A 25,171-nucleotide genomic window follows, 5' to 3' on the forward strand; every position below is an offset into this window, starting at 1 on the left:
GTGTGAGCGAGTGCATGCGAGGAGGGGGGTTGGGGGGGGTGGGGGGTGGAGGCGTGTTCTTTGTGTTGTGAAGCTCGAGTTAATCTGCGGTGGCATCCACTCAGAGACGAGCCCCACATCCGAGAACCAGCGCTGCCGTGAGAGCTGCGTGCTTCAAAAACAAAAACAAGGTTTCACTTAAGAAGTCCACATGGTTCATCTTGGAAGACTCCAGGAGATTTTCTTTTTGTTTTGAGTTGTTGTTGGACTTTTTAAAAGTGCAAGTGGATGGGAGTTAGGAAGGATGCTTTTCCTTTTGATGTGGTTGCGCTCTTGCAGGTGTAGCATGCACAGATGAAGAGGAGAGCATCTTTCAGACTGGAGTTACGCACTGCACATTCCCAGCGGGCTGAAGGTTCCTCAGCTACAAGGAGCTGCACTGCCTCCTGATTTTATGCCTGGGAATTCTGCTTTGCGGACTGGAGTGTGACTTTGCAATGGCTTGAATCTTTCTCGTTGGACAGGAGTTTTAATCTCAGGATATCAGTCAGGTTTTGTCCCAGGTCCTTTTGGGAGTCTAATGGATCTACCTGAACTGGTTGACACTGCAGCCAAAAGGGACCTAGTTCCTCTGTAAGTACTTAACTCTCACCTGAGCTCTTAGAACTTTACATTCATCCTTACATACAACCTTATGATTTTAGATCTAACTTGCTGACCATCTCTTAATGGGACATTATACTGTAGGTCTACAGACTGGCCTAAACATTTTACATTGAAGATGTTGTATCCATCTCTCTAACTATTACCTAAATACATCTTTTATGCTCACCTTTAAAGAATAGAGTCATCTCTCCTCATATTGTCAAGTGAACGAATGAGGGAGGATAAGATGAGATGTTGGAAGACCAAATCCAACCCAGGTCCAAATGACAGGGTTTCTGATCAGCCATAAACAGTATGCTTCAACCTGAATTGTGTTGAAGAAGAAAATATTGTTTGCAGTTTGCAAACTCAAACATGCTATACTTACTAACTCAGCAAGGTCTTGTGACATTAAATGCATCAGCGAAAATGAAATAGTCTATGGTCAACACAAGTTGCTCTAAGGTCGAAGACCAAAGATACCATGTTGCTGGACAATGGTGGTTGGTCTCTGGGCTGGTATGCATTACCCATCTGGCTGCTTCAACCCCCCTTCCCCCCTCCAAACACACACTGCTCCTCACATGTAAACAAGCATGCCTAGATTCATGGATCACTCTGAAAATACTGACCTACATAATACTGAACGCTGTCTCCTCCTTCTCCTAGACTTCTGCAGATCTACACTGCAAAAGACTCCACACCCACACACTCTGCATCACTGCATCAGTATGATTTTACGTGCAACACCCCCCCCCCCCCAAAGACACACACATATACGCTTACTTAAGTGTTACTCCAGCTCAAAAAACACATTGTGACTCATTAAATGCAGCACAAATGGCCCACTAACCAGTGTCCTGCTACTGAATGCTTCATATTTTGGACTGAGAAATGTACTGGCCTGTTTTAATGATAACCAGCTGTATACAATACTACAGCTTACTAATAAACAATTTCTTTGTAGATGTAGATGTAGAAGAAGTGCTGCTGAGGCTTGGAGCGAGGCTCTCTGCTTTGCTGATGAAGGGAGAATCTCATTGACCCAGAATCCTTGTTTATTCACACAATAGCTCATTAAAATAGTATGAATGCCGTATTCATACATTTCTAAGCATATCATATAAGTGCATTATCATGACTTTAATAGGATAGAAATCTATCCATCCATCCATCCATCCATCCATCCATCCATCCATCCATCCATCTAAAGCATTATGATTATACAAAAAATAATAATTACAAACCAATAATTCAAATGCTCACAATTGTAACTTTAATGTCACTGTTTTAATTGCAGAAAGCCCTTCTGGAATGCCTGTAAGCAATGATAAGCTCTCAAGAGGAGGATTCACTAATGTTTTTGCAGTATGTTGAAGACTGTGGACTAAAGGCATATAACAGATTGGTCACACAGAGCATCGACCACGTGTGGAATGAGAAAAACAAGATTAACTTTCAGGAGAAAAACGAAAAGAAGCGAAAGCAGGAAGAAGCCATTAAAAGGTAAGTGGTTCGAGATATGTCAGTAATGCATGCGAAATCTTAAAAGATTGCTCGTTTCAAATACCCTCACTTACTCAGTTGCTTTGGTACATTTCTCAGATCACAGCATCCTCTGGTCACTTGTCCATTTCATAAAAGAAATTTTCATTCTTTCAAAGTAATGCTTCAGCGTGTTGATGCAATGGATTTTATACAATTGTCTGCTGTTTCCAAAATGATCAATTATCATGTTGATCATAATATATTATACAGTTCTCTTTCATTTTACAGTATACAGTAAATATAAAGAATATGTTATATTAACAACATGGCTAAGTATTTTGATATCTTGTTTGTGAACAATCATGCAAGCACTTATTCTAATGACGTAAATGCTTTTGAGCAAGTGATAGGCTTTTGCAGGTACTTGTGTAGTTTTGAGAAATATAGAAACTGGTTTGCAAATGTTAATGATGATTCAAGAAAAATAAAATAAAAAATGACTGAGAAAAAATGTAAAATTGCAGTTGACACATGAGCATTCATTCACTCACACATGTGTGTAATGACAGCCACACAAGGAAACAGACCCTTTATGCTCCTTATGGCAGAAAAAGACCATGTCCTCTTCAATGTGGAGGTTGATTCATTTTCTAATTTTGACATATTTGGGGATGACATACTTGCATATATGTGCAAGACACGCACATACAAAATGGATAATGTTGCTCTACATTACTGGTCCACTCACTACAGTTGTATCAGTTTCACTCTAGTCATTAAATAAAGTCTAGGTTTTCATCTTAATGTCATTTCAGTCATACAAAAATGACCAAAGGCGTCAGATGCATTTTGACACTTCAAATCCATGGCCTTGATAACATCAACGCATGCTGTAATTGTGTCAGTGGGCAATTTACTGTTGAGTGCTGCCCTAGACCTGTTGGCATAGATTGCATCGATCACATTTGGCACTGTCTTCTAAGTGCAATAAAAGCTGAATGCTGTCAGAGACCTCTTTCATGCATTTGGATCAGGCTTCAACTAAAAAGCATTAATTTCAGCTCTGACATGACATTAGTTTGTGCTTATGGGAAATGCCAGCTAATCGTAATACACAGGTTACGGCAAAGAATAATTTGCATGGTAAAACATGCACAGCAGACATTTTTGTCTTCAGCTGGGCTCATCTTTTAATGATTTAGGCTTGAGTTTGGATTTTTTTATTCATTACAAACCAGAAAAATAATCAAAAGCAGTATAATGATGAAACAATTTGTGATGAATTTATAGTTGTCATCCAAACACTTTGGGCCCTATTTTAAGGATCTAAGCGCATGGTCTAAAGCGCATGGCGCAAGTGCACTTAGGTCGGGTCTGAATCAACTTTTGCTAGTTTAACGATGGGAAAAATAGCCTGCACGCCCAGCTCATGGTCTAAAAGGGTTGTCCCTATTCTCTTACAGTAATGAGTAATGGGTGTGTTTTTGGCATAACATGCAACAAACAAATCACATTCTCATCTCAAATTTCCCCAAGAGCCAGTTGCGCTCGCACCATGGCGAATTCGGTGTTTAAATGGCGTTAAAACTGAATGCTTCTCTAGCATGGAAATGGATATGCTCGTGTGCAAAGTTAGCGTGCAAGCAGAACATACAGGACAAAGTGTACACGTGTTGTGTACCCGCCTATAGGTGCACATTACTAACACTTTAAATAACAAAAAACAATTAAATACCGCGCCATTGACTTTAGATTTTAGACCAGGTTTCAGTTGGTCAATGTCTATTTCAGTTGCCTCAAAATAGCAATGCGCCTGAAGACACCTCGTTTTTAGACCAGCCGCCCATGGGCGCACAAATGGGTGCAAATGCATTTGCAATTTTAACAACGTGGTGCAGGATGTGAAAGTGATAACTGATTCGGGCTGAAAATAGCAAAAAACACTTGATCATGCCTGGCGCTGCATTACACCGGGTGTATGACAGGGCCGTTTGGATCAGCAAATGAGACAACTCATCTAGAATATAGTAATGATCAAATACTGAGCAAGAAATGTACCCAACAGATTTGAGGTGTCCCACACGAGATTATGATTATTTACTTTTTAGGTCATCTCAACATATTTCGACAAACCTTCATTTTGCTAACTCTGTCTGTTGATGTCTGGTCCCAGTCAAAAATCTCCTAAATTTGATTGATTGGCCACCAGATGCAGTATTTAATTAAATCGAGTCTTCAGTGAGGCCCTGATTTATATAAGACACTTCACTGTTGCGGCTGCTCGAAACCAAAGAACTTTTACCAAAATTTGACCACAAGTCACACCCTTGGGCTGTAAAGGGTATAGAAGAGTCTTTACCTCCTGATATTGGTCTACTCCTGGTCTGCTTATCAGCTGTTGCTGATATAAAATATTCATACTCAGTGGCATGGAGGATGAGGGCTAGAAAAAAAGAATAGCTGGATTTTTCATGAGGCATGGAAGTGGGTCAATGAGACGACCCATTTTTACAGGAACTGATGGGAAGAGAGAGGAAGGAAACGAGGGAGAGAGAAAAATCTGTTAGAAAGAGATTAAGTGTGAAGAGCGTGCTTGCTGGAAATGCGTTCTGCCTAGTGACAGCTGGAGAAGCTGCTGACCAATCAGATTGCTTCATTGCTCTGAGTGGGGTGGGTCTTCATTCATTCTCTGCCTTTCTGTTGGTGCTTCCACTGTCTCTGGGAGCACACTGAAACTTTGTCTCACGTGCTAATTTGCATACAACAACTATGCTGTAAACACTGAAAAGCATGGACAGAAATAAATGGGAATAATGTTGTTTAAATTATACAATGTAGGATTGAAAAACAATTGAATGTAATGTATTATTCAATGTTTAGCATTTTAATAAATGGAATTGCTTTTCTTTTTTCAAAGATTTGAAAAGGCTGGAAAGTATGCTGGAAAGTATGCAGCAACAGTATAGTGCTCTGACTTTAAAGACATTACCCTTATACTGGGCAAGGGCAATGCAATAAATAATACAGTGCCACACATGCACTCACACTACGCTGTTGTATGAGAACTGAACTGAGCTGGACGATGACATCTTTTTTTTTTTCCAGAACTCCTTTATAGATTAAATGAACTATACATTTTAATAATTAATGATCTTTACAATGGAACTTAATCAACACTGAACTGACTTTATCTGAACAACAGCTGGAATGCATAATTTTCCTGTTATCACAGTTAAGCTGTTGGAAACAATCTGTATTGTTTAAAGTGCTATATATAAATAAAGCTGACTTGACTTGATATTTTCAAAATAGTTTTTCTAGTTTTGTCTCCATTGGTTATAGCCCCACCCAAGACTCATGCAACCGGTTGTGTTGCAGTGCAAAGTTTTGAAAAGCACAACAGAGCCCCAATTTTTACACTGTTTGGGGAAATCTACCTTCAGATGGTGTCAGAGATAAGAGTCAAAATGGGACAAGATAGAAAATTAAAAACACATTTAGAATAAGTTTTTATAAGTCAAGTCAATTTAAGTTTCAATGCAATAACAAAAACAAACTGCAGCATAATACCAATTCTACCAGAATCTGAGAAAAAGATTGTTTAAAGCTGTACTGAACACTTTGCTAAGGAGAAGTATGGCATCAGCTATTTTTAACAGTAGGAAACTTGTCTTTGCCGAGGAGCAATCACATGCAGTGCAAACAGCTGCTCCAACATCACTGTTCCTCTTCCTAATGAGAGCTTAATACCTGATCTGTCGTGTGTGTGTGTGTGTGTGTGTGTGTGTGTGTGTGTGTGTGTGTGTGTGTGTGTGAGGGGACTGGTTGCACAGAGCAACAGTAGCAGACTTTGTGTTTGGTTTCCGTAGGTACCCTGTTGCTAGGCAAAGTTAAGCCCCTGACCAATGAACCCTTCTCTCGAGACTCCTGCTGTTCAGCAGCTGTATGTGCGGAAGTTTCCAAGTTACACAAACACATGTTTATGCTCAGGTAATAGATGTACGGCCTTGAAATCAAACTAATGACTAGTAAAGTCATTCTCATTTGTGGGACAGAAATATTTAGGGAATAGAGAGAGCGAGAGAGAGAGCGAGAGAGAGAACTTAACAGAGACTTTTGATTTAGGACATCAGAAGAACCAAAGGAGTTCAGGGCTACAAACCCAGTGCAATAGAAACTGAGATATAGTAGGGAGTAAATAGAAAGCATGAGTTTAAAATTTAGAATAGATACCAAGGAAGATCAAAGATATTTTCCAATGCAGTCCATAGAGCATGATGTCTTATATTTGTAACATTGTCGTTATTGCATCAAATCCTGGAAAATTATCTTCATGCTATTTAGGCTTATATTCCGTCACAAAGTTAGTTTTTTATTTTTTATTTTTCCAATTGGTCAAGCTCCATGAAAGTGCAATCAAAATATCTACTTTAAAAATTAATTCCTATGTCGAGGGCCTTTTACCGTCTCATTACAAGTCGGAAGGGGTGCTTAACAAAAATCAATAGCTCTAAATAAGCCATTCATTCAGATGAGTAACTTCATCACAGATCTCATCAGTGCGTTGCTAATTACGTGGACAGACACACATCAGCACGATTTACTAGCAGCACTATACGTGGTTTTAGATAAGACACATTACTGTAAGAGGCTGACAAATTCTTAGAAAACTATAGTGCAGTTGACTGTAAAGTTCATGAGCCTGTATCAATGATGCTCAAAATAATTAAATAATCCAAAATATTGTAGAAACAACGTTTTCTGGTTTGTGGATTACATACATTTGTTAATGTACAAACTGAATTTAAAATTCCGTACTTCAGTATAGCAACTATAAAACAGAGTTTTTACATTTTTATTATTATATTCTATTATTATTACATTCAATGTAAAAATGTAAATAAACTGACTGAATGGTGACACTTTACAATAAGGTTTATTACTGAACATTAGTTAACATGAACTAATAATAAACTGCACTTCTACAGCATTTATTAATCTAATATTAAATTCAACATTTACTAATACATTTTTAAAATCAAAGGTTGTATTTGTTAACATTAGTAAATGTGTTGCTCAATATAGCCTGTTATTAATGTTAACTAATGAACCTTATCATAAAGTGTTACCATATATCATTCAATGCTGCTCTTCACAGAATTCATCCATGAATTGTTTTATTCCTATACGTGTGGACTCTTCTCAGGGGGGAAGAGGTGGTCGTCGAGGGTAAGCATCTGCGAATGGGCTCAATGAGCATGCCAGCCCCTGCGGAACACGTGTCCCCACACCAGCACCAGCACCAGCCCCCCTGTAATCCGGGCTTCGCCGTTCGCTCCCAGTCCCTGCACTCCGTGGGAGGAGTGGAAGAGGAGGGCAGCCCCACATCCCGTAAGCAGCCCCCACCCAAGCCCCGGCGGGACCCCAGCACTAAACTCAGCATCTCCTCTGAAGCTGTGGACTTCAGTCCCACCGGGTGTAAAGGCGATGATTCGGAGAGGTGTGACGGTAAGATGCTATGGTGTTTAATCCAAGCTTCACATTTCCTGTTGAGATCCACTGATTCTGTATTTATACACCAGCTGATGTTAAAAAAATTCAGCCCCTATATACTGGCGTCATATACTGACGCTTTTGACATTTCGTCTACATCCAACGCACATGGCACCCTTTAGCGTCAACATGAGACGCAGATACATATGGGTCAGAAGGCGCCTCCTAGTGGTCTAACCTTAAACCTACCCCAGAACTAAACCTACCATAACCGAACAAAGCTCTGTGCGGGTTATATTGATGCTAAAGGGTGCCATGTGCATTGGATTTAGACAAAATTTCAAAAGTGTCACTATATGACGCCCTAGGATGAGAACGCGTTGGAAAAATTAGTTCAATTGAATCTTGGCTAAAAGCAAACACACATTGAGTCAACAATGTGGACAGTACCATAATTTTGAATAGTCAAATAATGTGAAGCCATAGCTGGACTAAGCTGTGCAAACAAGACTGTAGTAGGTGATGTTTCATAGTACTCCAGGTGCAGGACAACATTTTTGTACATTGAGTAAAGGTGTATCCAGCTGACCCTAAAATTGTCTCCCAGCACTTCCTTTCAGTCACAGAAGGTTCTTGGTGTAAAGTGCCTGCTAAATTACCATTTAGCCTTCTATTTTCTGTCCTCTCACCAATCTTTTATCAATAAAGGTGGCAAATAGGTCTAAAAAAGTAAAACAAAATATTTAATAAAAAAACAAGTAAATATATAAATAAACACTTTATATATTCATACAACAAATTGCAATGTTACCTGGTAAACAAAAAGGGCCCTGTTTTAAGGATCTAAGTGCATTGGTCTAAAGTGCATGGCACAAGTGCACTTAGGGCAAGTCCAAATCCACTTGCTGGTTTAAAGACAGGAAAAATGGCCTATGGGTTGTCTCTTTCTCTTAATGAGTAATAGGTGTGTTTTCTGCATAATGTGCAATAAACCAATCAGAGTCTCATCTCCCATTCCCTTAAAAAGCCAGTTGCGCTCACACCATGGCGGATTACATGGCGGAATTTGCAAGGGAAAAAAAATGAATGCTTCTCTAGCGAGGAAACGGATCTGGTCATGCGCGAGGTTAAAGCGAGCAAGCAGATCATCAACAGGACAAAGTGTATGCGCATTGTGGACCTGATTATAGACCATTTTGTGAGATGTAAACAACTCTGGTCCAGAAGCACTTCCTGTTTCAGTTTTTTAACACTACATAAAACATTGGAATAAAATACAACCAACATTTATAACTGAATCAAAAAGTTAAACACACAACTTTAAGATGTTTTCTTTACATTTGAAATGAAGAAACCATTTACAAACTGAAACAGGAAGTGATTCTGGACAAGTGTTGTTTACATCTTGCAAAATGGTCTATAGCCTATAGGCGCATATTACTCACACACTCTTTAAATAACAAAAAAATAAATAAATAAATTGCGTCCTTGACTTTAGACCAGGTTTCAGTTGGACAATGGCACAGTCTATTTCAGTTGCCTCAATATAGCAACGCACCAACAATGCGTTTGAACACACCACAATTTCAGGCCAGCACGTCCATGGGCGCACAAAAAGGCAAACATGCATTTGCTATTTAAAAAATGTGGTGAAAGACGTGAAAATGATAACTGCGTTGGGATCAAAACTAGCAAAACACACTAGCGTCGCGCCTAACGCTGCGTTGTGTTGGGTGAATGATAGGGCCCAAACTGTTTAACAGCAAACATAATTACCTTAAGTATTTGGTTTATTCTGTTCAGCTGTACATCTAATTCTTTATTGAGCAGTGCTTTTGCTGCCATTTCATAAAAGCAGCTGTGTCCAACTGGGTATACCCATTCCACCCTTTCATGATTAACATATAGCGAAGTGATTGTGAATATGAGAGCAGTTTTTTGAATGAGCTATGAATTTAGGGGTTAATTCAACTGAGTTCTTGACTGTTCTCAACAACACCCACTCTTGTCATGTTATGTCAACACTGCCCCATGGGATATCCTCATGCAGATCTCAACAAGCCCATCAATTTATGTCCATGTAGTGATCGCTCTCTTTTTGTTTTTAAGTAGTAAACAAGCATAGTGTGTTTTTGTGTTAATTTTAAGTTGTAGAAATGAACAAGAGATGCAACCCTTTCCATAGATGCATGGCATGCAGTATTTGCAAAATAGGATTCTAATGTTAATTATGTTACCCTCACAGATACAAAAGCAGTTCAGACTCTTTGGTTTAATTTTCCAAAACTCCAGTGAGTTACGTCAAACATACGTCAAAGAGCCAAAGCTGCAGGCTGCAAAAATATTAAGTCGATTTATGTTTCTGCAGTACTGACGTATGCTGTGAGAGTTGCTTTTCGTCAGAATTTGAAGGGATCACAGTGTGCACGCAGATCTTCCTCAATGCCACGGCAACCAGCCCACAGAAACAGAGACCCCCAGCTGCTCAACCAATCCAGACATCAGACATTAGCCTCCACCAATCGTCAGCGAGGTGACAGGAAGTTAGAGCGCGGCAACAGCCAATGAGGAATAGGCAGGCAGCCAGCTCAACAGCGCTTTGGCCAATGCACACCATAGAGTGGGGGATGTCCCTCATTCAGAGGACAGTTGCTTGTTGAAGCGGGAGGTGGGGGGGTGTGGGGGGAGGGACCAGTGCAGAATTCATTCAGGAGTAGCGATTGACCTAGATTTAGTTCCCCTGGAGGAGAGGGGGCGAGGGTAAACACATCCACTCTTAGGGAGGAAAGAGGCAGAGAGCAGGGGGAAGAGCACAATCAGAGGCGATGAAACGGATCTCAAGATCCACCAGTCTTCACTTTCACTGAATTAACACACATATAGTCTTTTTTTTTTCTCCAGGCATGCGCAAAGGGATTCACTGACTCCCAGAGAGAACATGAAAAATGACTTTAATCTGGTGCAATTGTACTATTTTCTCTTTTTACACACCCACAAAATGTTTATGAGAAAATGTTCTTTAGATATGATGAAATATGATCTTTTCTCAGTACTGGAAATCATGGCATTTTATCATTTTTATTCTCAGATGGGAGTTGGAACAGTAGGGTTTGTTTACAAGATTTTTATCTATGCTCGTGTGTGTCACTTTTGAGGGAGTGGCCAGATTGTGTTTGCCGATGTGTGTATTTAAAAAACCCCAGCTTTTTTATTGTATGTCATATAAAATATATTACTGTGTGCGTGTATGGAATTGGTGATAAAGTTGGTGACTGAGTTGGACTGCCGGACCATCTGGCATCTGAATAATTGAAAGTTATTAAATCATCCTATGTGCAGATGACTCAAACTCTCTATCTTGGTAATCTACTATGGTAACCCATATCTTTCTTTATATTTTTTTTTCTGCTTACTCAGGAACACAAGGCTGCAGTGAGGACTGCAGGAAAGTTCCCCCACCAAAACCTAAAAGGAATCCCAACACACAACTGAGCACTTCTTTTGATGAGTCTTACATCCGCAATCATGGCTCAAAAAGTTCTCCCTCTATCTTCTCAAGGGATAGCCAAGTCCCTTCTCCTCCTCAGCCGCAGGGCCCACAGGACTCAGACTTTGATGAACCCATCTACATTGAGATGTCTGGGAACGTGGGCCAAGAACCACCCCCTCGTGCTGACGAAGACGAGCCGGGTGAGGCTGTCTATGAAGAGATGAAGTACCCCACCCTTGACGAGTTTGACTCCCGTTGGGATCTTTTGAGCTGTCGATCGCAGTGTACCACACCCTGCCCACCTGAGCTTGACATCCATGCCCCCCTGAGCCGTTGTACCACCCCTCGAGGCACGCCCCTCCTTTGTGACATCCCCGCCCCATTCCCCAACTTGTTGGCCCACAGGCCGCCTTTACTGGTTTTCCCTCCTGCCCCTGCTCAGTGCTCGCCCAACTCAGACGAGTCCCCACTCACCCCTCTTGATGTAACAAAGCTTCCTATGTTAGAGAATGGCTCTTATGGCAAGTCACCAACTTCTCTGGAACCTTCCGGCTCTGCCTCTACATCACATCTAAGACGTGCCGAGAGGGAGCTAACAGCCACTCCTACATTAACAGTATCTGGGCGATCGTCGGCGCCGCCGTTGCCCTGTGCCCTCTATAAAAGTTCCTCCTCTTCACACGGTTATCAGCGCAGCCACTCAGCCTGCCCCTCACCTGTCAGTATGGGCCGCTGCCTGACGCCCCTCAGCCTCATGCGCTCACCGCCTTTTGACGGGCCATTTCCCACAGCAGGCCTTCCTCGCAGCGCCTCGGCCACACCTCACGGAAAGGCATCCCCGCCACAGGATTCAAGCTCAGGGGGGCGGCATCACGGATCTATGCAGAACGTCTCAGTAGCACGCTCGCGGACGCCTACTAGCCCACTGGATGAGCTCACCAACCTCTTCACCACTGGCAGGAACATGCTGAAAAAGAATACCAGTGGCAGAAAGAGCAAGGAGCCGGGAGAAAGTGAGTGCAATTGTATATTTCTCAGATTAAAATATCTAATCTCTAATTTAGTAATTGTAACTCACCTTCAGGTGTCAAAACCTTCAAACGTTCGCTCAAGTGTATTTAGTTACATAAAAGACACATCATGCAAAAACATTTAGTGTTCAACATTCATGCAAAACACATTTAGTAAAATGAAATAATAACTGACTTAATTCAACTGACTTAACTGACTAAATCTGACTAAAATTAGCAAAAATATACCAACAACAGATTTTAAGTTTTGTATTTTTGCAGTAATTTTATCGGTTATACTTTATTACGATACTTCACTGCAGACATTCTACTTAACTTTGCAACTACTAACTCTCATTAGAGTAATATTCGACTAGTAGGTTAGTAGTGGTTATGGTTAATGTTAGTAGATTAAGTTACATTTACTCATAGTTAGTAGAAAGTGTTAGGCTGATATTAAGCAGACAGTCTACTAATACTCTAATGACTTGCAGTTGACATGTAGGCTAGTTCCAAAATTACTTATTGTTAGTAGAATGTGTAAAGTGGACTTTCAAATTAAAGTGTTAGTGCTTTGTAATGTGAAGACTTTTATTTTGCTGGGACTGAGAGAACTAGTGTGGGAATTGAGTGATTTGTAGGCCTATTTTATTATTTTACTATTATTTTATGAAAGTTGTCCATTACATCCTATTATATTCACTATATATTTCTGAAGTTTCTAAGACACCCTGTGCTGGACCTAACACCTTGCTATAATAATAATTATACAAAAAAATGACATCCATTCCGCCCTTGTGTTTTGGCATGCTTCTCTCTGCACAAAAGTTTAATCAGATGACTGACATAGATCATAAAATTTAATCCAGAGAGATTAAGAGGCTAAGGTCAGAATTCATTCCCCAGACCTGCTCTTGATCCATTAAACCAGTAGCATGTTTCTTTTAATATGTAAACAGTTCTTAACAACTGCTCTTAACCCCCCCCCCCCCCCCCACACACACACACACACCTAAGAAAAATTAAGAATATGCACTATTTTAAAGGAGTAGTTCACTTAAAGACTTAAAGGAGTTCACTTTAAAAAAAAAAAACTTTTGCTGATAATTTACTCACCCCATGTCATCCAAGACATGTCATCGTTTGTGACTCTCCTGTTCGAACTTGTTTGTCAAAATGAACGAATCTTTTTTCGTGTCATTTGGTTCATTCAATGAGCGAAATGAACGAGTTGACTCAGGAAAAGATTTGTTAATTTTGATGAACGAGTTCGAATAGGCGAGTCACGAACGTGCATCACAGAACAGAGCAAGGCGACCATTTGAGCTTCTAAAACTTAAACTTTGGTTTTTTTTTTTAATGAGCGATTGTTTCACTTGATAAGACCCTTATTCATTGTCTGGAATCATTTAAAGCCCTTTGAACAGTTTGCAGTTTGCACTGAAACTGTCTTTTGGACCTTGAACCGTTTGGTTCCCATTGAAGAGCTTTATATGGAGAAAAATCCTGGAATGTTTTCATCAAAAACCTTAATTTCTTTTCGACTGAAGAAAGAATGACATGAATATCTTGGATGACATGGAGGTGAGCAAATTATCAGCAAAAGTTTGTAAACATAACGTCTCCGTTCCCTACTCAGGGAACGAGGGTTACATCCGTAACCGAGACGTTCCCTTTCGTAGTCACTCCGAGTTACGTCAGGAGTGACGGAGAATGGGGGTCTATGCCATCACGCCATCTTCATAGCTGTCTTCCAGTGCCCTGCGAAATCCTGGACTCCTTCTTACTTAATTTACACAGGAGATACCTACTTTGACACAGGAATACAAAGGTACACTGGGAAACATATCCCGGGAGAGACATGCTACCAAATGCCTACCGTAGGGAGGACTTAGGAATACACATATGGCCGTGTTAGAGACTACATATGGAGATCACTGGAGCACCAACCTGCTTAGGGTGGCTAGAAACTTAACTCCAGGAGTGGCAGATGGCTTGCCAAGGGAAGACACATGCTCAGAGAGGTTTACAGTGGATAATACACATGAGACAGTTACCATAGGGAACCGTGCACATGGAGGCACCTAGCCGGCATCCAGAGCAAAAGCAGTGGTGCCCGCATCGTAAGTGCTGGAGGACTCAAGGCTTCAACGGAAGACTACAGAGGAAATATCGCACTTATCCAGTCCGAGGAGTGGAATGGCGAGCCAGCGAAGACACCTAAGCGGGTCCAGTACGCGAGAGGACACCGGCTCTATTTGCAGATTATAGAATCTTGCGAAGGTGTTTGGTGTCGCCCAGCCTGCAGCTCTGCCAATGTCTGTCAGCGAGGCGCCATGCGCTAAAGCCCAAGAGGAAGCCACACTCCACTCGGCCCTACGCCCAAGCCAAGGGCGCCCAAGGTCGACCGTGCCCCCGTCACACCAAGGGGGCACGGTCGACCTTGCTGTTGGTAAGCCAAAGCAATGGCGTCCACTATCCTGTGAGACAGCCGTTGCTTTGCTTCTGGCTCCCCCCATAACAGACAAAGAGCTGGTCTGAGGTCCTGAAACACCGCGTTCTGTCAACGTAGGCGCGGAGCGCACGTACCGGACAGAGCAGTGCCAAGGCTGGGTCTGCCTCCTCCAAGGGCAGTGCTTGCAGGTTCAACACCTGGTCCCAGAAGGGAGAGGTAGGAACCTTGGGCACATGTCAAGGCCGGGGTCTCAAGAACACATGAGAGTAACCCGGCCCAAACTCCAGGCACGCTTCGTCAACGGTGAATGCGTGCAGGTCCCTTACCCTCTTGATGGAGGCCAATGCAACCAGGAGTGCTGTCTACATAGGACAGGACTAAAAACTCTACCGATTGCAAAGGCTCCAGGGGAGCCTCTGCAGAGCACTTAGATCTACTGACAGGTCCCAGAGGGCACGAGTGGAGGGTGAGGCGGATTTATCCTCCTTGCTCCCCTCAGGAACCTGATGACCAGGACATGCTTTCCCATAGACTTACCTTTCACTGCATCATGAGACGCACTCACCCAGTCACCCAATGGCCAAGACGTAAACCTTAAGGGTGAAGGGGGACAGCCTATGCTCCAACCCCTCTTGCAGGAAGGAAAGCACGACACCGATCGAACATCTCCGGGGGTCTTCTCACGGGAAGAGCACCAGTTGACGAAGAGGTTCCACTTCGATGCGTAGAGGTGTGCCGTGGATGACGCTCTAGCGGAAGTGATGGCTCCCCCAGCCCTCCACCGGGGGAAGGAGTGGGCCTGACCACTCCCTGAAGAACTGCAAACCATACCCGAGCTGCCCGTAACGAGAGCATCGCAGCGGGGCTGCGGGGCTGGTACGGGCAGGGGCGCCTCCCTACGACCACCTCACGGCACGGCCCGGAGCTGCTGGGGCCGGACGGGAGGGGGCGGAAGTTGCAGGAGGGCGCATTCGGCTGCAAGCGGACTGACGCATCTTAGCCGGCGGCTAGTAACAGCAGAAACCGCAGAGTCAGGTAAGCCACAGTCCGCTTCTGGGCGGCCGAGAACTGTTGGGCAGCGTTCTCGATCGCGCCGCCGAAGAGGCCAGCCTGGGATATGGGAAAGTTGAAGAACTGGTTCACTCAACCTCACGCACATCAACCAGGTTAAGCCAAAAGTGTCTGAACACACGCGTGGACATCACTTGACTCAGGGAGCATGCGGTCACCTTCGTCGCTCGTAGAGCGAGGTCGGCGACGGCATGCAGCTCAAGGATGAGCTCTGAATCAGCCCTACCCTCGTGCATGTCACTGAACACCCATGAGAATGACAATAACATACAGTGAGGTGGCAGCCTGCCCCGCAGCTCTATAGATCCCCGCCACTGGAGTAGACAAGAACCTACAGGCATTGGAGGGGTGCCTAGGGCTGCCACACCAGGTGGAGGCACTGTGGGGACACCTAAGTGTTGCCACAGAAGACTCCACAGGGGGGAACCCCAGTGCACCCTAGACTGCGGCCTCTAGGAGGGCAGAGAAGGCGGAAGAGGCTGTTGAGTGATCGTGAAAAGTCAAAGGAGACTTCCACAATCTCACGACCTCTTCATGCACATCCGGGTAGAAAGGATTTGGGTTCGCCACCCCCCAAAACCAATCATCAGCCTTAAGTGCTCGGGATATGGCAGAATTTTCCACACAAACCCGATACTCGTGGCAGCCCGGGAAGCATAGCTGTGAGCCCTAAATCAAGCTCGCTATGCTAGCACATCCAAGGACAGCAGCACAGACGAGCCATCTCCAAAGACTCCAGCTCACCTTGTGATGCGGCGATAAACATGATTTCATCAGCTGGGGGACCGAATGAGTTTCGTCGGTTTAGTTCCAGACCTAACGTCTTTTTGGTCACCCTGGCCACCAGCCAAAGCATTATCTCACGTGGATAAAATGGTTCGGGTTGTGGATGAGGTGACTCTCACTCTACTGAGCTCATTGAGTCTCAACCGTTATACATTGCGATGATCACGTTCCCACTGAGAGAACGTGACACACCCACGAGCGCTGTCTGAGTGCGATCAAAGCCCAAACACGTCAAACAGCGCTCGCGCCCATCAGCTGACTCTATCAGAATACCGCCCTCAGGAATACACGGGCAGATCGTCTTCAAAAAGATGCGTCTTTAAAAAGACGTGCCGCGTGCACACTCTTTCAGTGAGAGGAGAAAACTCCGCGGATGTTGAAGCGACCAGGGAGAGACACACACACTGGCAGACCACTGCTCAGATCGCAGGCAGTGTGAAACTCGCTGGGTACCGCCGTCACACCAACACCAGCTCGTCTCGAAGAGGTGAGTCACCATAGTAAACTCAGATTGTGTGGCTTGTGGAGTGAAGAAGTTCTCTTGGCTCCGAACCGAAAACATACTGCGGTTGCGTTCACTTCCTCCTTTTATACCCACGGAGGTGGGGCGGAGACGCTATGCAAATTCCACAGCCCCAAGGCATTTTCATGCCATTGGCTCGTTGTTAAATACTCGAAGAGGATTGGCTTTCTATGCGAAAACCCCATTCTCCGTCACTCCTGACGTAACTCGGAGTGACTACGAAAGGGAATTTCCATTAGAAGGGAATTATCTAATTATGTGGGATCATATTGCAGACAGTTTTATATGGCTTACTTACATTTTCATAAGTGTAGAAGGCTAAAAAAAACCAACAATTATAAACAGACTATTTAAAACAGACAATTATAAAAAGAACACCTCCTATCCATGGTAAAATCAATTTAACACAGTCTTTTGTAGCTTATTGCTTTATTTTGCATGGTTTTGCATCATCAATGCACTGATTGTAGCTTCAGAGCAGAATATTGAAAAAACTGTAATCGCAATCTTTCCATACATGTTGACTATCATTACTTAATCTAAGTTACAAGATGTGAACTGTCATTTGTTAGTCATTGAATCTCACCTTTGGCAACACCTCTTAAAAAAGGTCAGATTGTCAAAAATGCCTTGATATCACTTCATCCCATTGCAGAAATGGTCCACTGCACTTCAAATGCAGAGGCACATTACTGCTCATCTAAAAGAGGACTGACGGGTTGGGGGGGGAGGTGGGGGGGAGGAGTGTCTCCCTGCAGAGTCTCCCTCATAGGATTTAAAGACCAATCCCAATGCAGGTCACGGCACCCCCATTGCAGTGAATGTGTGAAGCTCTCAGCACTCAGTGGAATGAATGTGCAAAGCCAGTGAGCAGGGTTATACCTGCACAGGCACGTACTGTGCTTAAGTAAAAAAAATGAAGCCTTTAACTTAAAGGGATAGTTCACCCCAAAATGAAAAATATGTCATCATTTACTCATCCTCATGTCGTTCCAAACCCATAAGACCTTTGTTCATCTTCTGGACACAAATTAAGATATGTTTAATGAAATCCACCCCCCCCCAAAAAAAAAAAGGAAGACAAGAATACTGTACAATACACTTACGTACTTAGGGATACACAATACACTTACGTACTTACACGTAGGGATATAGCCTATACTACGAAGCGAATTTCATGCTAATTGTCAATCGTATTTGACGATAGCGGTCCTGACAGAAATACTGATTAGCTGAACTACCACATTCGACTGAGCACTATTACTTACTAAATCCTTAATCAGAGTTTCTTGTTGCAATTGTAGTTACTTGAATGTTAAGAGTGCGTTACTAATTTGTTCCGGTGTAGTTATTCATTAATCAAGGAACGGTATTCTAAAGTGTTACCTAGCAGTTAGTTAGGGGTTATCAGCCCTAACATTTCATTATCAAATTAGACTAATCAACATATATATATATATATATATATGTAACTGACTTAAAACATTTATGAACAGTCTTACAGTAAAATAAATTGGATGACTAACTTGTAAGACTATAGTTTATGCAACTGGCCCCTGGTTGCCATATGGCTTTAGGTTTTTACCTGCTACTCATGAAATGTGTATCTATTGTTGTCGGGATGGTTGATTTAGCACATTTCCATATGGCCTATTTGGGTCTTGCACCTGTGCCACACCTGTATTTTGTCTCATGCAAAGACTGCGTTGGCACAGTTTATGGCTGTGTTGATGCAAGAGTATCATCTGTTCTTCACTGTGGAAAACAGTGCGTGACCTATTTATGAACCCACTCATCAATGGTGTTGTAAGCAAAGAACAGGCCTACCACACATTTAAACAATACTACCTGGCAGAACACAGAGGGCAGAGAAAGGTAGAATAGAAAGGTGTGTGTGTATCCATAAAAAAAAAAAATCTTATAGTTTATAGTTATAGTAGAAAAAGGTATAGGTCACCAAAAAAAATAATTATTCTGTCATTTCCTTGTCTTCTAGTCATTTTGTCTACAGAACACAAAAGTAGATTTATTTTTATTTTTTTTATTTTGTAGATACGATGAAAGTGAATTGAGACAGTTTTGAAAATATCTTCTTTTTAAAGAAGGAAAATTAAAAGAAAAAAAATTAATGCTTGTTTAGAACAACATGAGGTTGAGGAAATTATGTGTCTCAGACTCATCTCACTAATGGTTAGCGCGCACACACACAGACCCACACACACGCACAAAATCTTATCCAAGTTCAATATAGTGTTATAACAGACCAATTTAAGTTAATTTGTTAATGTAATTAAAAAAAAATTTAATTTTTAATTGTATTAAAAAATTGTATTTACATCTTTTCAAAGAAACATCAATACACTTCCGAAGATTAGGGTAGTATTATGCAGCACATCTGTATATTTAATGTGTGTGCCACATCCGTCACAAATGCACTGACACGACGCCACACACAGTCCAAAGAGGAACACAGACCAACAAAGTACTTTATGAATTCACAGGGACACCTAGTGACCAAATTGCAATATTGCAACAGAAAATGTTTACACTTTATTTTGATGGTCCACTTTAGTCATTCTTCTAACTAGAAGTAACTTTGCAACTATATGTCAGCTGTAAAGTTACGGCGTAATTTCTGGAGGAGTGAACCCATCCAATCTTTCATTTAACCAGCGCATTTAAGCGGCCGCTTAAACTGGATCAGAGATTGCAGTTGCTTGTCATCAATCTGGCAACCCGCAAGAGCGTTGAGTCTGAGGAGGAGGGGGCGAGGGAAACAACTCTCTATAACATTGTTTTTAATTCGGACTGCAGTAAAGATTTCAACCACTAGCTGTCGATATTGCATTATGGACCTTTAAGGTTAGGTTTAGTAGAAAGTTGACATGTACTTGCAAAGTTACTGTTGTCGTTAATGTCTGTTGGGAGACCATAACAATGGTGTGTTAGCAGATATTAAGCAGACAGTCTCGAATGAGAGTTAACAGACATGTAGTTGCAAAGATACATATAGTTAGTGGAATGTCTAAACTGGACTATTGAAATAAAGAGTTATCAAATGTGTGTGTTTTTTTTAATGTGTCAGTGTAAAAAGTTGCATGAAATGTAGTCACTCATGTAGTATCTGTAATGTTTTATCTCTTCTAGGTGAAACCAAAGGAAAGGGACACAGTTCTGAGTCCAAACGGGAGCACAAGGAGAGGAGCCATCACAGCAAAGAATCCAAGCGAGATAAAGACCGCAGCAGCAGCGGCAAGTCCTCGCATCGACGGAACAGCAAAGACAAAGAGCAAAATGGCTTCGAAGCCTTATCTCGACATGATGGCAAGGACTGCAGCTACAGCAACGCTGAACCATTACCCAGAAGGGACAGCAAGGACACTGCATTTAACGGCCCAGAGCAGCCTCACCGACAAGAGAGCAAAGATCGAGGCAGTAGCGCTGAGGTACAGCCTCAACGGGACAGCAAAGACAGGACCGATCACCGCAGCAGTGCAGAACCCATCACCAGACGGGACAGTAAAGACAGAGGTTGTATTGTTCCAGAACTCTTGTCCAGACAAGACAGTAAAGAACTGCTACGAAATGGTCATGACACCAGACGTGACAGTCGGGAGAAAGTTTGCTATGGGATAGACCTTCCTCACAGACATGAAAATAAGGAACAGGGCAGAACAGGCATGGAAAGTCGACGGAATAGTAAAGATGGCGGCAAGCATGGCACAGAATCTGGTCAGGACAAGGAGAAGAGCTTAGAGAGCAGGCGGGGGAGCAAGGAAAGGATCAGCAATGGCATTGATGTCACGAGCAGGCGGGAATGCAAAGATAGGGGAGTACACACAACTGAGAATTTACCCTGGTATGAGGCGAAAGATAGAAGCAACTATAACACAGAACCACCCAAAGCACAGGACAAGGACACAAGGTCTGGATCTTCAGCCATGGTGTCATCCAATCGAACCGGGCGATCCTCCATGAGTCCGAATATAATGTCGGGGAACTCAAACTCTGGTAAGAATAGCATTTGTTTGACAGCTGGTCAGTTGATGTTGCTGATGGGCCAAATTCTGTATCCAGCTGTTATCTCAGCCTAGCTAACACTAGCTAAACGAGTGCTGAAACCTCTCTAAAATTAGCCAACAGATCAACTCCATCAGACTGGGAAACCAGCTTTGGATAGTTTAAGAAGTTTTTTTCAGCAGATTAAAAAGGTTTATTAACTGGTTGATCAGCTTCACTATAAATGTGCTAGAAATAACCAGCATAAATCAGCCTGAGGTGCGTTTCCCAAAAGCATCGTTAGCCAACTATGGTCACAAGTTTCGTCATTATCAGCATAGGTTAACAAGTCCATGTTTCATGTTAACATAATTTTAATGAACATTCGCAAAAAGCATTGCAAAGTTGTGTGGTTGGAATGACAGCTCTAAACCTGTGGTTCATCTGTTCATCTTTCCTTGCAGACCTGAAGACAGTTTCAAAAGCAGGATGGTCTTCTTCCACAGCAGTAGCACAATCTCCAATAGGCACACCTCAGAAACAGCCTTCAGATGTCCAACAGGTAGCCTACTGTCTTTATCACTGCACTTGCATTTGTGCAGCTGTAAAATATCAGACCTGACAGCCTGTCTTCTCCTTGTGTCCAACAGATGCCCCCTATGCCATGGTTGTATGGTGACAGCACCATGCTGGAGATGATTGAGAGGAAACAACGCCTCTGCCGGGAGATCCGGTCTCGTCAACGGCTTCCTGACCGTAGCCCATGCAAAAAAGAGAGCCTGCCTACCATGCCCAGTTGGAAGAAATCAAACGGGACGAAGAAGTACAGCCCACCTCCCTACCCAACTCAGACCACTGTCTTCTGGGACACGGCCATTTGACTTGGTCTTGTGAGCACTTTAGGGTCATGCTCTGCTCTTTATTTTCAGGCAGGGTTGAAGCCAATCGGAGTGTGCTCCCACCTGACAATGGGTGGGTAGGGTTTATATAGCAATATTTCAGAGGTTGTAGTTTATGAGGTTTTCTTATCATTGTTAATATCTAATATTTTTATACTCCATGTAATTCCTTAATGACCTAGCATCAATAGATATTTTCTAAATGAAATTGAATATCTTTGCAAAGATTATGTATAGTTAGTCCAATGCAATTGTTGTTTTACTACCTTTAATTTATTTCCATTTGAATTCATTAATTTATTTTTTAACATCGCAATACATTGAGGAAAAGTCAGTACCTTTTCATCAATAGCTTTCTATTTCATGACCCCCGGAAAGGACCTTCCTGTGGTATTTTAACCACACCGAATGAACTCTATTTTAACACTGGATGTTATGGAGATTGGATTAGGGCTAGTTTACTTCTTGCTGCCTTTCCACACATTATTGTTATTTATTTTGTTTATTTATTTGAATGTCTAATATTAAGAAACAAACAGATCGTGCATTTTTCAAAGTCCTTTGAGAAGGATTTCATAGTTTTAAAACTCTGTTCTGCCTTTAGTTTCTATAGTGGTAGGTTTCAGAGAGTATGGTTTACTCTGATTAAAGGTCAGGTCATTGCACATAGAAAAAGGGTAACAGTTATTTTCTGTGTTAAACAGAAAATGTCTCTTTTAAGGGTTGTTGTAACTGCTTTGTGTGTAAATGGTGTGTGAAGAGCTGTAAAAACAAAGGGTGACCCTCTCCTCTTTGGGTCTGTGGCAATAGCTGGCGGGTGCCAGTGAGAATCCTCCAAAGGAGGGTCACCCAGAAATTAATGACAATCTGGAATATCAAAGTTGTATTTTTTGCATTTCAGCATTATTGAAGAATTGTGTACATGGATAATTGTAAAATGATTGCGCAATGGTCTTGTATAGAATGACTATGCCATTATTTATCATATGTTAATGGAGTAGATTGATTGGAAATTTCAGACTGGCACAATATTTGTATTAGCAACACAAACCTGCAATCACTGATAGCTCTCAGCTATTGTATGTAATACACATGGCCAAATGGTCTGGCAACAGGAATTATGGCTGCATAAACAAAGAGGCTGTACACAAGAGAGCTGCAATTCTTTTACCTGGATACACACAGTTCTCCCTCTACCTCAACCTCTCAGATCAGTTAAAGTGGTCATTCATTTGCACAAACAATGCAACTAACAAATGCAACATTGCATTGCCAAAGTACTTGGATCTTGAAGTAAAATGCCCTCTCAATCCCCTTCTCTCATTCCCCCCTTTGACCTCCATGTTAGAAACTGATGCCTGTACAAAATGTGTTGCCTTGGAGACCGGTACTCACTGTAACTGGGTCACATTGGGTGAGACCAGTTGCTAGTTTACAGGCGTTTTGGATTTGGGGGAGAAATAAAACTATCAAACAGCTGAAATTGTGTTTGAGACCCAGTATGAGACAGATGGTCCATTTTATCTTCCTTATAGTAGTCAAAGTGTTTGACAAAGCTGATCCAAGATTCGAGGTTAAGGGGAGCAAATAACCGAGGTAGCACTTGGCCTGCAGTCTCAAAAAACATGGAGGTTCTGAGATAGTGTAGCCTGTTTGTTTGTATGTGTGCCAAGCTTTGCTGAATGCAGATCAACAATAAAGATGATTGTTTGAAATTCACTCTCTTGTGGCCAGAGGGTGCCGTTTGGAAATGTAACTATGTACAATCCTCTTTTTTTATGTAAAATGTGCACTGTGACGGGTAGAAAGCCTATGTCCTTTGTCTTATTGCACTGAGTGTTCTCTTATCTGTACAGAAACGTTTGAAAAAAGTATGCTGATTGTCACAAGAGACTTTTCAAGATGAAACAATAAATATAAACTTCATACTTCTGTGATGTGCCTAGTCTCTTTCTTGCATTAGCAAATCTTAAACAAAATTATGCCAATTACAGTAATATGGTTTTCAAAGTCAAGTCAAGTCACCTTAATTTATAAAGCGCTTTTACCAGTATGATTGTTTCAAAGCAGCCTTACAGTTGTAATAGAAATTACAGTAACAGATTGTTTAGGCTTTACAACAGCATTTGGATAAAGTTATTGTCCAGCTAAAGTTAGTTTTGATTAATTCACTTCCATTGCGAAGATCATTAGTTTAGGGGCCAACTTGGTGGTGTCACGGTGTGGAGCAGGCAGAAGGAACAGGAGGAGTCCAGATTCACACAAGGATAATATTTTAATACAAGGTACAGGCAGGAAGACAGGGAGACACCGGGTAACATGCAACATTGACCGACAAAGACTAACTGAACTGAACTGAACTAAATACAGGCAAGAATCAAACATAACGAGGTGCAAACAGGTGAAACAGATGAAACAGGACGCTGAACGGGAGGCTGATGAGGGAGTGAGTTCAGGTGTGCAGACGAGAGGATCATGGGAAGTGTAGTGAAGGAGACGCAGACAGGATGGTGCAGACGTTGGAACGATTTGAAGACTGTAACAGAATTCCCCCCTCCCGGAAGGCGTGGCCTCACGCCGCAGAACAGAGGAAGGACGATCTGAGGGCTGAGCGGGGCGTGGCCAGGGCGGAGCAGGTTGAGGGCGTGGCCAGGGCAGAGCAGGCTCAGGGCGAGACAGAGCCGGTTGAAGGCGTGGTGGGGCAGGCTGAAGGCATGGCCAGGGCGGAGCAGGCTCAGGGCGCGGCCAGGGCGGAGCAGGCTCAGGGCGAGACAGAGCCGGTTGAAGGCGTGGTGGGGCAGGCTGAGGGCGTGGCCAGGGCGGAGCAGGCTGAGGTCGTGACCATGGCTGAGCGGACTCTTCGGGCGGCCACGGCGATGAAGACCCTTCAGGCGGCCACGGCGGTAAAGACCCTACAGGCGGCCACGGCGGTGAAGACCCTACAGGCGGCCACGGCGGTGAAGACCCTTCGGGCGGCCACGGCGGTGAAGACCCCGAAGGAGTTCCAGGGATCCCCAACTGAGCCGGAGGGACCCAGAGCCGAGGCGACACCACAGGTGTGGAGGGCCAAGGCAGATCTGCAGGCTCATGGGACCGAGGCGGTGAAGGGGCTCTGGAAGCCCGTGGCGTAATCAGTGTGAGGGAGGACAACTGAGGAGCAGGAGGGAAGATGGAGCCCGGTGGAGCAGAAGGGACGCAGGGCAGAGGCGCAGCCGGTAGCACGGAGTCCCGAGGTGGAACCTGGGTGACGGCTGACCAATGCGAGGAAGGAAGGAGGAGTGAGCCTGGTGGAGATATAGGGTTGACGAGACCCGGCGGAGATGAGGGCACAAT

General features: G+C 43.0%; 2 protein-coding genes across 2 annotated transcripts in view; both read left to right on the plus strand.

Moving 5' to 3' along the window:
- LOC148981390 (uncharacterized) overlaps positions 1-25,171 on the plus strand; it is a 208,363-nt gene that overhangs the window by 47,319 nt on the left and 135,873 nt on the right. The window lies entirely within an intron of this gene.
- Positions 65-23,771, plus strand: nyap2b (neuronal tyrosine-phosphorylated phosphoinositide-3-kinase adaptor 2b). The gene is made up of 7 exons (XM_039649525.2): positions 65-612; positions 1,925-2,130; positions 7,319-7,620; positions 11,023-12,108; positions 20,088-20,951; positions 21,404-21,501; positions 21,590-23,771. Exons 2-7 carry the CDS (start codon positions 1,952-1,954, stop codon positions 21,818-21,820), a joined length of 2,760 nt encoding a protein of 919 aa, XP_039505459.2. The 5' UTR covers positions 65-612; positions 1,925-1,951; the 3' UTR covers positions 21,821-23,771.

This window comes from Pimephales promelas, chromosome 5 (assembly GCF_988280905.1).
Source record: "Pimephales promelas chromosome 5, fPimPro1.hap1.1, whole genome shotgun sequence".
Classification (NCBI taxonomy): Eukaryota; Metazoa; Chordata; class Actinopteri; order Cypriniformes; family Leuciscidae; genus Pimephales; species Pimephales promelas.